At 34.7% G+C, this 14,426-nt stretch overlaps 1 protein-coding gene across 5 annotated transcripts in view; it reads left to right on the top strand.

Annotated features, from left to right (window-relative positions):
• LOC114648604 (MFS-type transporter SLC18B1-like) overlaps positions 1-14,426 on the top strand; it is a 150,749-nt gene that overhangs the window by 34,717 nt on the left and 101,606 nt on the right. For 4 of the 5 annotated variants that reach the window (XR_007934323.1, XM_051924110.1, XM_051924111.1 and 1 more), the window contains exons 3-8: positions 3,854-3,949; positions 4,028-4,101; positions 7,731-7,878; positions 8,821-8,977; positions 10,741-10,877; positions 12,288-12,389. The exons of the other annotated variant lie outside the window; for it this stretch is intronic. Coding sequence is in view for 3 of the 4 variants with exons in the window: in XM_051924110.1 (XP_051780070.1) it covers positions 3,854-3,949; positions 4,028-4,101; positions 7,731-7,878; positions 8,821-8,977; positions 10,741-10,877; positions 12,288-12,389 (714 nt within the window). In the remaining variant the exon portion in view is untranslated. The remainder of the gene's footprint in view (positions 1-3,853; positions 3,950-4,027; positions 4,102-7,730; positions 7,879-8,820; positions 8,978-10,740; positions 10,878-12,287; positions 12,390-14,426) is intronic. 5 annotated transcript variants of the gene reach the window in all.

The raw sequence follows: 14,426 nt of genomic DNA, 5'->3' as shown, positions 1-14,426 counted from the left end.
CTGTAGATATACAAATATGTATATGTATATATATGTATATGTGTCTGCATGTGTGTGTATATATATATATATATATATATATATATATATATATATATATATATATATATATATATATATATATATGTATGTGTATATATATGTTGATATATGTATATATATGTGGATGTGTATATGTATATATTTATGTATATACAGTATGTTTATGTATATATATGTTTACATAACCTCTTTAACACACTACTTCTCCGCTGCGAAGCGTGGGTATTTTGCTAGTTGTGTATAAAACTGCCCTACGAACCCGCCCCGAATCCTACAGCCCCCCACCGGTCCCTGGAAAAAATGTGCTTCTAATAAAGTGGTCCTTGCTGTCAAAAAGGTTGGGGACCACTGCATCAGAGGGTCAGCTCAGGTTGGACAGTTTGGAGAAAAAAAAATCAGAGAGGCAACATTGCGTTGGTTTGGACAAGTGCAGAGCAGAGATGCTGGATATATTGGGAAAAGGATGCTAAGGATGAAACTGCCAGGTAAGATGAAAAGAAGAAGGCCTAAGAGGAGGTTTATGGATTTGGTGAGAGAAGTCATGCAGGTGGTGGGTGTAACAGAACAAGATGCTGAGGACAGGAGGATATTTAAAAAAATGATCTGCTGTGGCAACTCCTAACAGGGCAGCCACACAAAGAAGAAGAAATGTTCAGAAGGTGTTTATATACTTTAAAAGAAAGGTGCCAATAGTGTAATGTGTAATGAAAAAAGTTTTTATTGAGCAAGAAATAAAAATCTGATTTTGCTATTTTCTTGTGAAATCGGTAACTCAAACAATACAGGTACAGGAGAGGCATTGTGACAAGGCAGTTAGTCACATTGTTGTGTTCGCATTGCACTGGAGATTTGGAGAAGGATGAGAATCTTTTAGAGGTGACGACTGAAAGTGGTCATCTAGTAGCAATAAGGACTGAAGAGAATATACAGTATGTGAGGTTCAGCAAATTAAGAATGAAAAATATTCACAGACTATTGATAACATTGCTGTACATCTCTGTATTTGACATTTCTAGATCTTGCAGCAGAACAACATGGCAGCTTTTGTGAGAAACACTGAAACAGTGATGCCAGGCAAACATAAAACATTGGCTAAGTGCTTGGTAATCATATACAATCTGTAACTTATGTAATGTTTGTGTTGCTGAATTGCTGAGAAACTTGCAAGATTTGGTGATGATTCATTGCACAAATGTGGACATGTTCACATAGCCATTGAGCTACATACATCTTTCTTTGAACTTAAAATATTTCTGAGCAAATTTCTTTTACTACAGTTATTGCTGTTATGCCTGCTGATGAGCCAGTGATTCACACAGCATAAAATTTGCAGTTAAAATTGTTCTGAAAATGAAATTAATTTATTTTGCTTATCACTAGTTCCACCTCTTACATGTAACATGTGGGCACCAATGGCAAGCAGCCACAGCAACGCCCCTTGACACTCAGTCATAGAAGTTATTGCCTATACTTTATCCAGTTGTGCTGATGTAAAACTTTTTTACACAATGCAACAACTGACACAGCACAACATCCTAAGCAGTTTTATTTGGTTTAAACTGTGGCAGGCTTCTCAACCAATTCCCATCCTCCGCAAGATGTCAGATGAATATGTGAAATGGATACGATTAAGCTGACATATCTGTTGGTCTTCCCAAGCACTTTTCTACTTCTAGCAAGAGCAGGAAGGAGGACTGCCTGCCTCCCACTGAATGCTTAACCTTTAAAAGAGGTGTTGTTATTTGCTATTGTGGGGCATTTCTTTAAAAGCAGATTTCTGTATATAGGCAGTGGCTAAAAATATGCTATTTTAACCTAACTTAGGGCATTGATTCATTATGCTTTGTAGACACAGATGAAGGGCTGCACCAAAGGTTCATTCATATTTGTTTTAAGGTATATGTTTGGTCATTTTTAAGTTGGAGTTATTTGTTTATAGTCATGGTATATAATAATTTGCCATATGAAATTGTTTTCGAAAGTGAAGCTTTCTTTTTTATAAATTTTAAAAAATATCGTGCCTGTTCTTGCATTTTAAAATGGAAGTCAGGCATTAGGGGTTCAAGCATGAAAACAAAAGCCTTAAAACTTACGGAATGTACCCACTTTGAAACAGCATATGATGGTGAAGTGTATCTTTGTACTCAGTCCACATTACAATAATTCTAAACAGAACTGATTACATTATTGAACTTTTTATTAAAGCCTTAGATTTCTGGAAGAGCCAAGGCCACTTGTATGTCGATACTATGTTACAGGGCCAGTCAACACCCAGCATTGTACTCCTTCTGTGGCATGTCGTATGCATGCATGACCAAAAAATACTGAGAAAATGAAAAGGGCAGATTATGCAGTAGAGCCAAACCACGATGAAATAGACTGAAGCACATAAAACTAATTATCAATTTTTATTGTGCACACTGAGAATAGTAATACAGCAGTGGAGGACAACATGTCTGAGTGAATAAACGTAAATAACAAGTTTCACTAGATATTTATTGTTTGAAGAACTTGGCTGTAATATGATGGGCTTTTTTAAGCATGTTATTCTTAACATTTCTGAGATGGGTGTTACAAATAATTTAACGGAACCTTTTTTTAATTTAACTGTGTTATTATTAAATGCAACTGAATGAACAGTTCTAGTTGTTCTTTCTTTGAATTACATGTGAAATACAGGATATGTTTAATTTAAATTGACAACTCAAAGGACCCATGGTGAAATTTACCTTTGCATCACCCATCCATTTTCCTGGTGTTGCTCTTTTTAAGAAGTCAGATTAGCATGAGTTTGTTTTTCAAATAAATAAATCAATTATGTATTGTTTATATAGCGTTTACCAAATACAGATATGACCAGTTAGACTTTTACTGTGAAAATGTAAATCTATATATATATATATATACAGTATATATATATATATATATATATACATACATACATACATACCTGTGTTCCTCTCACATCTCCAAAATCCTGTCTTTTATATTGATGGGATGATTATTTTGGCTCTGTATAAGTGTGTGCACACAAGTGGGTCCTGTATTGGACTGGTGCCCCATCCACAAGTGGTTTTATCCTGATATCATGCATAAATGAATTGAGGGATGTTATGCTTAGACTATATAATGTATGCATCTGGAGTATGGTGTGCAGTTCCGGTCACCATGCTACAAAAACACATAGCAGCACATGAATCTGTGCAGAGGAGTGCAAACAGGTGCATCTCAGGATTTAAGGACATGCCATACAGTGACAGACTCATAAAATGAACCCTGTTTAGTCTTGAGCAGAGGAGACTGCATGGGGATCTAATTCAGGACTTAAAAATCCTCAAAAGCATTGATAAAGTAGATCCAGCAGAATTCTTTCAACTTAAAAGTGAATCATATACTCAAGGACATCAGTGGAAATTAAGAGGAAGTGCATTTAAGATAAAACCAGAAAGCATTAATTTACACAAAGCGTTGTGGGAATCTGGATCAAACTACAGAGACGTGTAGTTGAAGCAGAAAACTTGACAACCTTTAAGAAGAATCTGGATGACCTATTAGGATAGCTTAGCTCTTAGCAAACAAGCTTGATGGACCGAACAGTCTCCACTTGTCGGTCAGATTCCATATGTCAGTTGCTGCCAGATAAACCTTGCCTTTGATCTGAGTATGATATGTTATTGGATTACCTTCCTTTATAATTAGTATGATATTATGTTTTCACATAATCTGCCATAACAGGATCTGTATTTTCCTACAGATTACTCACTTTAAGTAATGCAATTTGTAATCCTGTTTTTGTTTTAATTTTTTTCAGGCTGAGAAAAAAGGTGTTAATCAGACTGTAACTGGATTGATATTTGGATGCTATGCCTTGTGTACCCTGTTGGGATCCTTAGTACTCGGAAAATATGTAAGTTTCCATTTTTTGAGATGGTTGCATTTGTTTCTCTAATTTCTCATATCTAATAGAAGCTTTTTTTTCCTTTAGATTGTTCAGATAGGAGCAAAATTTATGCTTTGTGCTGGATTGTTTTTATCTGGAGGATGTACAGTTCTTTTCGGGTGAGTTTATGATAGTATAATACTATTAAACATCCAAGATGACATCATTTGGAGTACAGTATAAAAGGAAGTGCTTTACATTATTATGAACATAAAGTGTGTGATTCTGTATAAATTCCTACTGTTCTAAGTTTACCATTTGCTCTGTATTTTATTTTGTGAACCAGTATAGGACTGAACTGGACTTAAGTGAAACCCCTAAAATAGCAGGTTGAGAAAGCAGTTGTAATTTGATTAGATAACAGAAGATCTCCTGCTGAAAGGAGGCACCTAAACATGTATGAGGGAATTCACTGAGTCATTGCCTGAATTCTAACTCAAGGAAACAATCAGCAATCCTTCCTGTAGTCATCCCCCTGCAAAAAAGTAATTTCTACTTAAACTTTTAACAATACACCTTTAAGTTATAAATTTGGAGTATGCATGTCTATGATTATTAATTAGTTCCTTATTATTAACTAAAAATCTCTTTTTAACACCCTTTAAACCAGCTTAGGGCAACTATACAATTGCATTGTGGCTTGACTGTATTGGATTAAATCTTAATTAAAACGTAGCATTTGACTACTTAAAATGTTGTTTTGCAGAATACACTTAATCATTAACTAAACTCTTTAGAGAGCTTTAAGTAACATGCATTTCAGTCAGGTAACACTGATGACTAAGGAGTGTGACTGTCTGCTAGTCAAACAGAGGTATACAGAGGTATTTGCTTTCTTACTTGCTTTTTGGATAACACTGATGTGAAGGGAGCACAAACTTTGAGCATTTTAAGTAAAATTAAAACACTTTGAAATACAAAATATATATTCAGTATATAACCACTAAAAGATTCCATGCAAAGTGGTGTTATTAAACTGGTTAGGTTTTGTTTGTAAATGGAAGGTTTTAATTAAACAATTGAAATTCTTTCTACTCTCCTGCCCTTGTTGTAGTGTATAAAGTACTTGCTAAGGTAGGTGGTGGTTGAAGAGTTTTTTGTTTTTTTTGCTTTGCACCCTCCCCCATTATAACCTATCATCTGTGGGGGTGGAACGAAAGCTTTAGATTCATAAAAAATTTGATCTCCGGTTTTCAATGGATCTCGACATTTTAGGGTCCCCTGATACAGAAAATATCGATATCTCAATGATGGGTACGTGTGTCTGTGTATGAAGGTTTCTCGAGGATGGTCTAGAGCTAAAATAGCTGGACGGAAAAATACCAAACTTGAAACCAAAGCCTGATATGAGAACAACAATTTGTGAGCTGAATCATGCAAGAGAAAGAGGAACCCTCAAATACCGTAATTCTGCAATTAGTTATGAATTCTTCTCAACAATTGCTATCGAAATGACCTATTTTATGATCGGAAATATCAGCATTAGAGTGGTAAATAATTACTGAAATATTAAAGAACAGTCTGAGTAAATTGGTTCCTAGGGCACAAAACCAACTGATGGTCATGTCCAAATTTTTTTTTTGTTAAGATTATGCACTATTTTTCCTTGACACAACAATTTCTTTTGTAACATCATCTTTGTTCAACATACAAGACACAATATAGAAGAAAGAGTACAAATTTAAAGACTTTGCTTACTGAGCAGTCAACAGAATTTGGACATAGCTTTTCTATTTGCAGAGTTGCAATGCTGACTTTTCACATCATTCCATTATCATAATGATAATAGTAAACATTTTAGCTAAGAATGGCATCAGGTGGTTTTCCTTGTTCTCAGAGAGGTCAATGACCATTTAATGTGTTCAATTTGAAATTAAATAGAAAAATCCAAATCTCCACACTCTGCTTTGTGTTCCTCTGGATGTTGCAATTGCAGCGCTGCAGGATTTTTGAGCACACATTTGGACTTTGCCATTTTCACATGTCATTTCCATGTATAGCCTATTTGCATTTCTTCCATTAAAGAAGAAATTTACTTTTCTTTTTATATAAGAGCTGATTTTTGGGGCTTTGTTATGGCTTGGCTGTATCCTCAGTATAAACTAGGCAATGCATGGCTCTCTAATCTCATCCAAATTACAGGAGGCACTCCTTTGACAGAGTATTTAATTTTTGGATATTCCACATATGCAAATTGATATCCTGAAAGATTCCTCTTGAACACACTGGGGTTTCAGGGATTCATCTCTGAAGAAACCAAGTTCACATTGTTTATGATTAAACTAACGTGTTACAACCAATCATTAATCCTTATTGGAAGACATTTAGAATTTTGTTTTATTATTTTGATTAGAAGGTTTTTATGATCTGATCGTCTCTCATATAAAGAGAGGCAAAAGGATCTCTGCTGTTTAGTCAGTACTGTTATGATCAGTCATTTGTTTTTAGTTTTTACTCCATTCTAGATGTTCTGTCAACTTAAAAACAAGGTGGTTGACCGGTTTTGAATCCTTTCCATCTTACTTTAATCCTCACTCCATATCTTTGCCCTTTCCATCCTAGGACAAGCTGCTCCTATGATAATGTGCAAAATATCTCCTTTGGCTGTAGTGATCACAGTAGTACTACAGCTGCATACAGGAATATTTAATATATCCCAGTTTACATTCCTTAGAGTGTCTTACATACAGTACTTTGATGTTGTAGACACAAGGTACCCTTAGAATCCATTATGCTCACCCTGTGACATCTCTCAAGTTTGTAGTGCATATGAAAAGGCAATTGAGGTAGGCCAAAGCTTGGGACTGTAATGACAGCAGCATATATCTTTGATTTAAAAAAAAAATCTTTTAAAATAATTATAGTAACATGCCAGAGGCCAAATCTTAAAAATATTAATTAATAACATTCATGTACTGTGTCATAGTATAATATAACAAAATCTTATATATAAATGTCTACGTGTGGAAGTGTGTGTGTCTGTCCGGCCTGGAAGTGAGAGGTGGAGTCAGTCGGGGTAAGGGCTCAGAGGAACCGGAAATCTCCTTTAGCTACTAATAACACAAGCGGGACAAGTACTTCAGCAAAACAAAACCTCAGACGAAAGACAAAGTCGCTTAGCCGCTAAAATCGACTTTTTCTCCCACCACTAATGCACAAATAATGCAAGCACATCAGCAAAACGAATCCTCCTAGGAGAGAGATGCCCCGATTAGTTCCTTTCAATTACCTGACATCTCTACATTTCAGTTTTTTTTTCCTGACAATTTCAACAGTTTCTAGGACCCCAGGCTTTTTACAGCACGGGCTTAGACAGCAGTAATTAGTATAAATAAATAATTGAGTATTCTAACAGTTTTGTAGACACCAGTGTTAGTTTTTAAACATACTTTTCAGACTGATTTTTTAATAAGCATTAATTCTAGTATAATGGTACTTTTTTTTTTAATTCATACCATAAGTAGAATTTAATGTAACAAATCAATTGGTTTATTGTTTACTTCTAGTTGCATGCCTTGTAAATAAGATGTACTTTAATAATCTAATGTAATTGTCCTTTCCTGATCATGTTTGATTGACTGTTGATGTTTTATTCCATTAACAGCAGGGTGACTGCTGCATCAATGAAATGTTATATTTGATACTTTAGCAATGTGTCTGCTTCTATTTCAGAATTCTGTATTTAAGTAAGTACTGTATTAAAATAATGTACAATTTCAGCTGCTTTTTATGTTTTTCTTTATTCTAGTCTACTTGATAGAGTGCCACATGGAGTACCTTTTATATTGATGTGCTTTATAGTAAGATCCATTGATGCTGTTGGCTTTGCTGCTGCAATGACCTCATCTTTTGCCATCATTGCCAAGGCTTTTCCGAATAATATAGCAACAGTATTGGTGAGTAAAAAACTTAAAAGAAAAGTTGATTTACAAGATATTACTGTTTCCTTTAAATGTAAATGACTCAAGCTTTATCAGTTGTGTTGGTAAAATTATGCATTTTAAAAACTTAACGCCATCTGGAATAGATTTGAATAACAATGCTTTAAATATGTTTTTATAAGGGCTAATTGGGAATGTAATTGGCCACACGTAAGAGCTGATGTTAGGAACTGAATTAATCCATATTATTTTAGTTATGTGAGGCTTCCATTGTTTCATTTTGTTTCTCCTTTTTGTTAACTAATTTTGTTTTGAAAGATTAAATCATTGTTCTGAATTGCAGTAGTACTTTAAATTGTCAATCCATCCATTTAATGAACACACTTTAGAATCTGTTACCGCAGCTATTTCTAGGCAGGAGTGAAATTTCTCAGGCATAGTCCACAGGTCATTTGGTGACAGCAGATGAAATCTGTGTGATTCTGACCATCCAGGCTAGAGTTAAGGGGGAGGATTATTTCTGTATCCTAAAATCCTGTTGCAGCTACAGTCGAATAATATTGCCTATTGCTCAATGCAGTGACACACAAAATATAACTAAATGTGATCTTATGATTGCTATAGGCACTCCTGATAGTATGATAGAGTTAATAGCACTTACATAATTAGATCAAATAATGCCTCTAGACTTGGGTGACACACGTGCACAAGAAGGTTATATGAACATTTCATAGATTTACACATTTTTTAAGGGTCTGTACTGTGTTAATTATTTGTTTGTGTGTGCCATATATGTTTAAAAGAATATGTGAAAGTTTGTATTAACTTTGGCATTACATGATTTTAGTGTAAATCTTTTGCGAAAAGAATACTATAAAGGGACTGAATAATTTTTCTAGTTGCAGCAGATAAAAAAAGTCATTGCTAAGGCTGGATTATTTTTTTCCTAATTTACAGGGAATCTTGGAGATTTTTACGGGTCTTGGACTTGTACTGGGACCTCCATTAGGTGGTTTCCTTTACCAGTCCTTTGGTTACGAGATTCCATTCATTGTGCTGGGATTTGTTCTCATATTGATGGTGCCTCTGAACATTTATGTTTTGCCATCCTATGGTAAGCACACCTCTTGCAATGAAACTTTGCATTCTTTGATAATTTGACAGTTGCTTTTTGATGTACTTTTTAGATGTCAAGCTTTGAGAAAGTTTACCTACATGTCTTGTTTACTTATTGATCTGTCTTCCATCCACCTAATATTACAATCAGTTAAATTCAGCTTAGGGTCATGGGGATCAGGCACAAGTAGAAGACCAGCCACACACTCTCTCTGACGCTCACACTTAGTCGTATTAGGCTAATTTGGAGTTAAAGGATAAGTTTGTTATTTTTTTAAGTCCAAGTTATGTCTTCACACACATGCTGTTTTTTTTTTTGTTTTTTTTTTTTAAATGGCTGAAATTCATATTATTGCCATTTTTTTTGTTAAAACAAAGACTTGTATAAACTATTTTACAAAGTGTGTGTAATCACAAGATGTGGATCAATACTCAATAATTGTCTTTGGTATGAAAAATGAACATTTTGGGTAAGTTTTTAAGCTTTTTCTCCATGCTTCATAGCATCTAATGTAAAGTCTCTGTATGGGCAAGATATTTTTTAAATTTCTCAAAACTCCTTAATTTTACAATACAATAACTTAGATCTGAAAATTAGCAAACTTATCCTTTACCATTGCGAGTGGAAGAATCCACAAACAAAAAAGGATGCCAAGCAAGCCCCATACAGTTAGTTAATGATCTGGTAATCAAACTTATTTTCCTGTAGCTGTGAAGCTAACTACTTCCTAACCGTGACGCTCCAGATATTTTTCATTTTATTTAAAAAATGATGTGTCATTGTGATAATAATAAAGTATAGCAAAACTGAACAGTAAGTTTTTATAAACCGTAATGTAAAATGCTAAAAACAATGAGTGAGGCAACCCCATTAGGCTTATAAATAAATAAGGTAAATAGGAAAATGAAATCGTAACAGATTTTAGAAATGAGGAAACATCATATAATACATGAGACCTTTTCATTTAGTTAATAGTTAAGTTGTGCCGAAATCTCATTCAGACCTTTTTCAAAAGCAGTCAATGTCAATGGAAGTACTGGCTATTGATGAAAATGAAAGACCTCTAAAATATCCAATAACTGCATAAGATCAAAAACTGAATATTACAGAGCCATCAGAGTAATTGTGAATACAGATGGGGCTCATTTTGTAACTGTTAACCTATTCAGTCCACTTTAAATGTTATATAATGTTAACAGTTACTATTATGAAGACAGGAGGTTTTGCTTTGAAAGGTATTTATTGTAATAGTAGTAGTAATTTATTGTTTAAAGGCTAAAATATTAAAGAAAATCACTCACTGTGCAAGATTATGCATTTAAAACATTTGCAAATACATTATGCTTACATTAATCTTTTGATTTTTTTTTGTTAACTACAAATCAGCTGTGGTTGTGGCAGGGTTAAATTCTCTATAAATAATTTTATTTGAATTTAGTTTTAACCTCACAGTATCAGATGATTTGTTTTTTTACATCCAGATGGGTTGGTCTGACATAATCTGATATTATACACCCATAAGTAATATGGAAATATTGTAAAACTGAGCCTTTAAGTCCTTTATTTTGGATAGTAAAATTCAGTTCTTTTAACACATAACCCAGACTTGAACTTTTCAGATGATTTTCTGATTTTTTTTTGAAGACTTACTGCACAATTGCAGAACTTTGATTTTCGAAGATACTGGCAGGGCATTTGAATACATTGTCATCTAAATTTGTAATGAGTTAAAAATTATTTTTGATTGTTTTGTCTTGCAGATGCTACACCTAGCAAAGATTCTTTTTGGAGGCTCTTTACCCTGCCTAAAATTTCACTTCTTTGTTTTTTGATTTTTTCCATGAGCTCATGTTTTGGTTTTCTGGACCCAACTATGTCACTTTTTGTCATTGAAAAGGTATTAAATATTATACAACCAACAGAATGTCAAGTGTCGTAGTCTCTGATCAGTGTATTTTTAATAAAATGCACCCTGAATCACACTGAAAATCTTCTGAAGTATAAGCACAAGCTAAACATACTACTTCACACCACAGACTCACAGCAGACTAGATCCTACATGGGCAGCATTTAGATTAAGTTAGGAAACAACTCCAGCTGGGACACAAGTTCCCTTGTGAAAGGACCAATCAAGATTGCTAATAAACTTACTGGACTTTGGGATATAAGAAGACCAAACCTGATGAAAACTCCTGATTAATTGTGGGAATAATATACATATCCGCAAGGACAGGTGTCAGGCTCAGATCACCTGTAGAAGGAGGTGTCACATTTGGTCATTTTAAACCTATAAATCTTTGTATTTTTGTGTCCCATTGCAGAACTAAAATGTGTAACATTCAGTTCCATTCAGGAACACAATGCCCGTACTGTATGATCATGTGAAATGCAGTGAGAGCAGACTGTTAGCTTAAATTGGTGTCAAGTGTTGAGTTCCACTTTTGTGGTAACACTGGGTCAAGGAGGCACATCCTGCTGTGGATGTTTGTCCCAGTCTGTGATGAACATGTTAGGTGTTAAACCTATGATTAGTATATTATAGTATACTATATTATTAGTATTGTATGTTTTTTATTTTATCTATTAAATATTTTTGCTTTATACTGCAGTTATTCTATAATGGAGTTATAATGAATGTTGTGTTTCTTGGCCTATTCAGTAAAATTCTGAAAATATTTAGGTCCATCCGGATCTTTTAGAAATGTGAACTTCGTACCAAAATGGCAGGGTGAACTGGGAGAATGATATTTAACACAACTGGGACACAGCATATACCAGATATCAAAATCTACCAGATGTTCTAACATTTTAACAGTTATTTTTGGAGCTGGAGGATTCATACACAGTGTGAGAAGCAGAAATGTGAGCACTAAAACAAGATGAACAGAAAGATCTCACAGACTGGTTAGATGATGTCGCGATCAAGATCTAGTCATATAATGCTCCATATTGTAAAGGAATGGTTAAAGGGGGCTTGTCAGTTTGTTGGGTGGTGGATATTGCAGCCTGTGTTTTCACATTCTATTTGAAATTTTTTAATTTTACAGTATGCAGTGTATATATAGTATAAATGCACAATAGGAAGTTCATCAGTCACTATTTAGTAAAATATTTTGTGTGTAAGAGGGATGTGTGGAAGTGCCATGAAATGGACAACATAGCACAATCAAATTTACTCTGATGCTTGCCAACTACTAATATACTGTACAGTTCACCATAACTGTGATATGTCTGTCAATTTTGATAGGGATTTTGTAATTAAAATCAGATCTATGCAATTGATTTCTCTCTCTCTTTTTGTTCACAGTTCCATTTGCCTACTGGGTATGTCGGACTTGTATTCCTTGTTTTGGCATTGTTTAACTCTTTGTCTTCACCTTTGCTGGGCATTGTTAGTGATAAAATGCCTGTAAGTATTAAGAATGTCTCTTTACAGCTCTGCTACTTTCATGTTTTTTGTTAAAGCAATACTTTGCAAGGTGGCAAACATGCACTAAAGACTAAAGGATACAAAAAGTAAGCTAAATCTCTGTTAAATGTTTTCATTTTAATATTTGCTGTCATATTGAAATTCTTTGAATGCAGATCTATATACAGTAGATTCAGAAAGTATTCAGACCCCTTCACTTTCTGCTCACTTAATTGTGTTGTTGATTTATTTTTAAATGGTTAAATTTTACATTTTTCCAAATCAGTCTACTCTCAATAACCTACAATGATAAAATGAAAATATGATTTAAGAAACGTTTGCAAATTTATTTAAAATCAAAAGTTGAAATGGCCTTTATATAAGTTCTCAGACCCTTTGCTGTGGCACTCCAGAGCGTGGTCAGGTGCATGCTGTTTGTTTTAATTATCCTTGGCAAATTTAATTGACCAGACATCATTTAGAAATGCACACATCTGTGTATGAATGGTCCACAATTCACATTGCTCGTCAAGACAAAAAGCAAGCCATGAAGTCAAAGGATCTCTGTGTAAACATCTGCAATCTAATTGTGGTGAGACATAAATCAGGGCAAGGGTATAAATCCATTTGTAAAGTTTTGAGTGTTTCAGTTATTGTGAAACGGATGATGTCCACAAGGACATATTCTAGAGCTGACCATTCCGCCAAACTGTGTAACCAGGCAAGAAAGTCCTTTGTCAGAAAGGTAACAGTGTGGGACAGGAAGACTGGTCAGAATTGAGGGAAGAATGAATGCGGACAAATGCAGACTGGTTCTTGAAGAAAGTATACTGTATAGCTAAGACAACATTAGAGTGGCTTCAGGGCAAGTCTCTGTCTGCCCTTGAAAGGCCCATCCAAAATCCAGACTAAATCTTGTAGAACATCTGTGGAGAGACCTGAAGATGGCGGTTTGCAGGCTCTTCCCATCCAGACAAAGCTTGGGAAGATCTTCTAGGAACAAATAGGGTAAAATGCTCAAATCCAGGTGTGCAAAACCTTTAGAGACTTACCCCAGAAGACCTGAAGGTGTAATTTCTGCCAATGAGTCTTCTACAATGTACTAAATTTAGTGTCTGAATACTTGTTATGAATCAGAGATTTCAGTTCTTTATGAGTTTGCAAACCTTTCTGAAAACATGTCTTCACTTTATTATTATGTTTTATTGAGCATAAATCGATAGACAAAAATGACAAATTTATCAATTTAAAATTAAATTTGAAACGCAATAAAGTGTGCAGGAAGTGGAAGGGTCTGCATACTTTTTCAATCCACTGTATCTACCTGAGTATCTCTATCTAGTGCCTAAATTGTTCCGCATTATTTAATTTCATTCATTTATTTAAACATCCATCCAAATTTAGGACACACTTATTTTGTATAGATCCTGTCCCAGGAGTACTGAACACCATTGAGTGCTGCTAGATGTCATTCCAGTACATTACAGGACACACTAATGATGTTAGAGGAAACCAGCATCCTTCACCCACAAAAACACACACACTGTCACAGGGAGATCACCCATTAGCAGTGGCTAAGCCAGTATTCAAACCCTGACACATTGTATTAGCTCGTTCTTTGCTGCTTTTTAAAGGTTCTCATGCTGCTCTTGACTATTTGCGCACAGAAACTGCAAATTCCACTCAGTTGCGGTTGCAGCACAAGATCAGAAAAAAAAAGATTCTGTGAACTAAAAGGCAGATGACATGCTTGCTATCACAATGCTTTCACTTTAAGCTCACTTGCCCCAATTTTAAAGGCGCAAAGGAATATGTAAAGGAGGAAGTACTTCTGGCAGAAGTAAATTTGTAAATCTGTTAGCTGCTTGCAGGGTACTTGGCCATACGCACATCAGCACTCATTCACTGAGACTGGTCAGATTTAGAGTAGTCAATCAGAAATTACCTACTGGCTTACAGTGTGACATTTTTGCATATACTGTACCTGATAAAGAGTGGTTTCATTAACATACACAGATTCACTAAAAAATAATATAT

The sequence above is a fragment of the Erpetoichthys calabaricus genome, chromosome 3, assembly GCF_900747795.2.
Source record: "Erpetoichthys calabaricus chromosome 3, fErpCal1.3, whole genome shotgun sequence".
Classification (NCBI taxonomy): domain Eukaryota; kingdom Metazoa; phylum Chordata; class Cladistia; order Polypteriformes; family Polypteridae; genus Erpetoichthys; species Erpetoichthys calabaricus.
The sequence above is the reverse complement of the archived record's forward strand: the minus strand, read 5'-3'. Positions and strand labels throughout refer to the sequence as shown.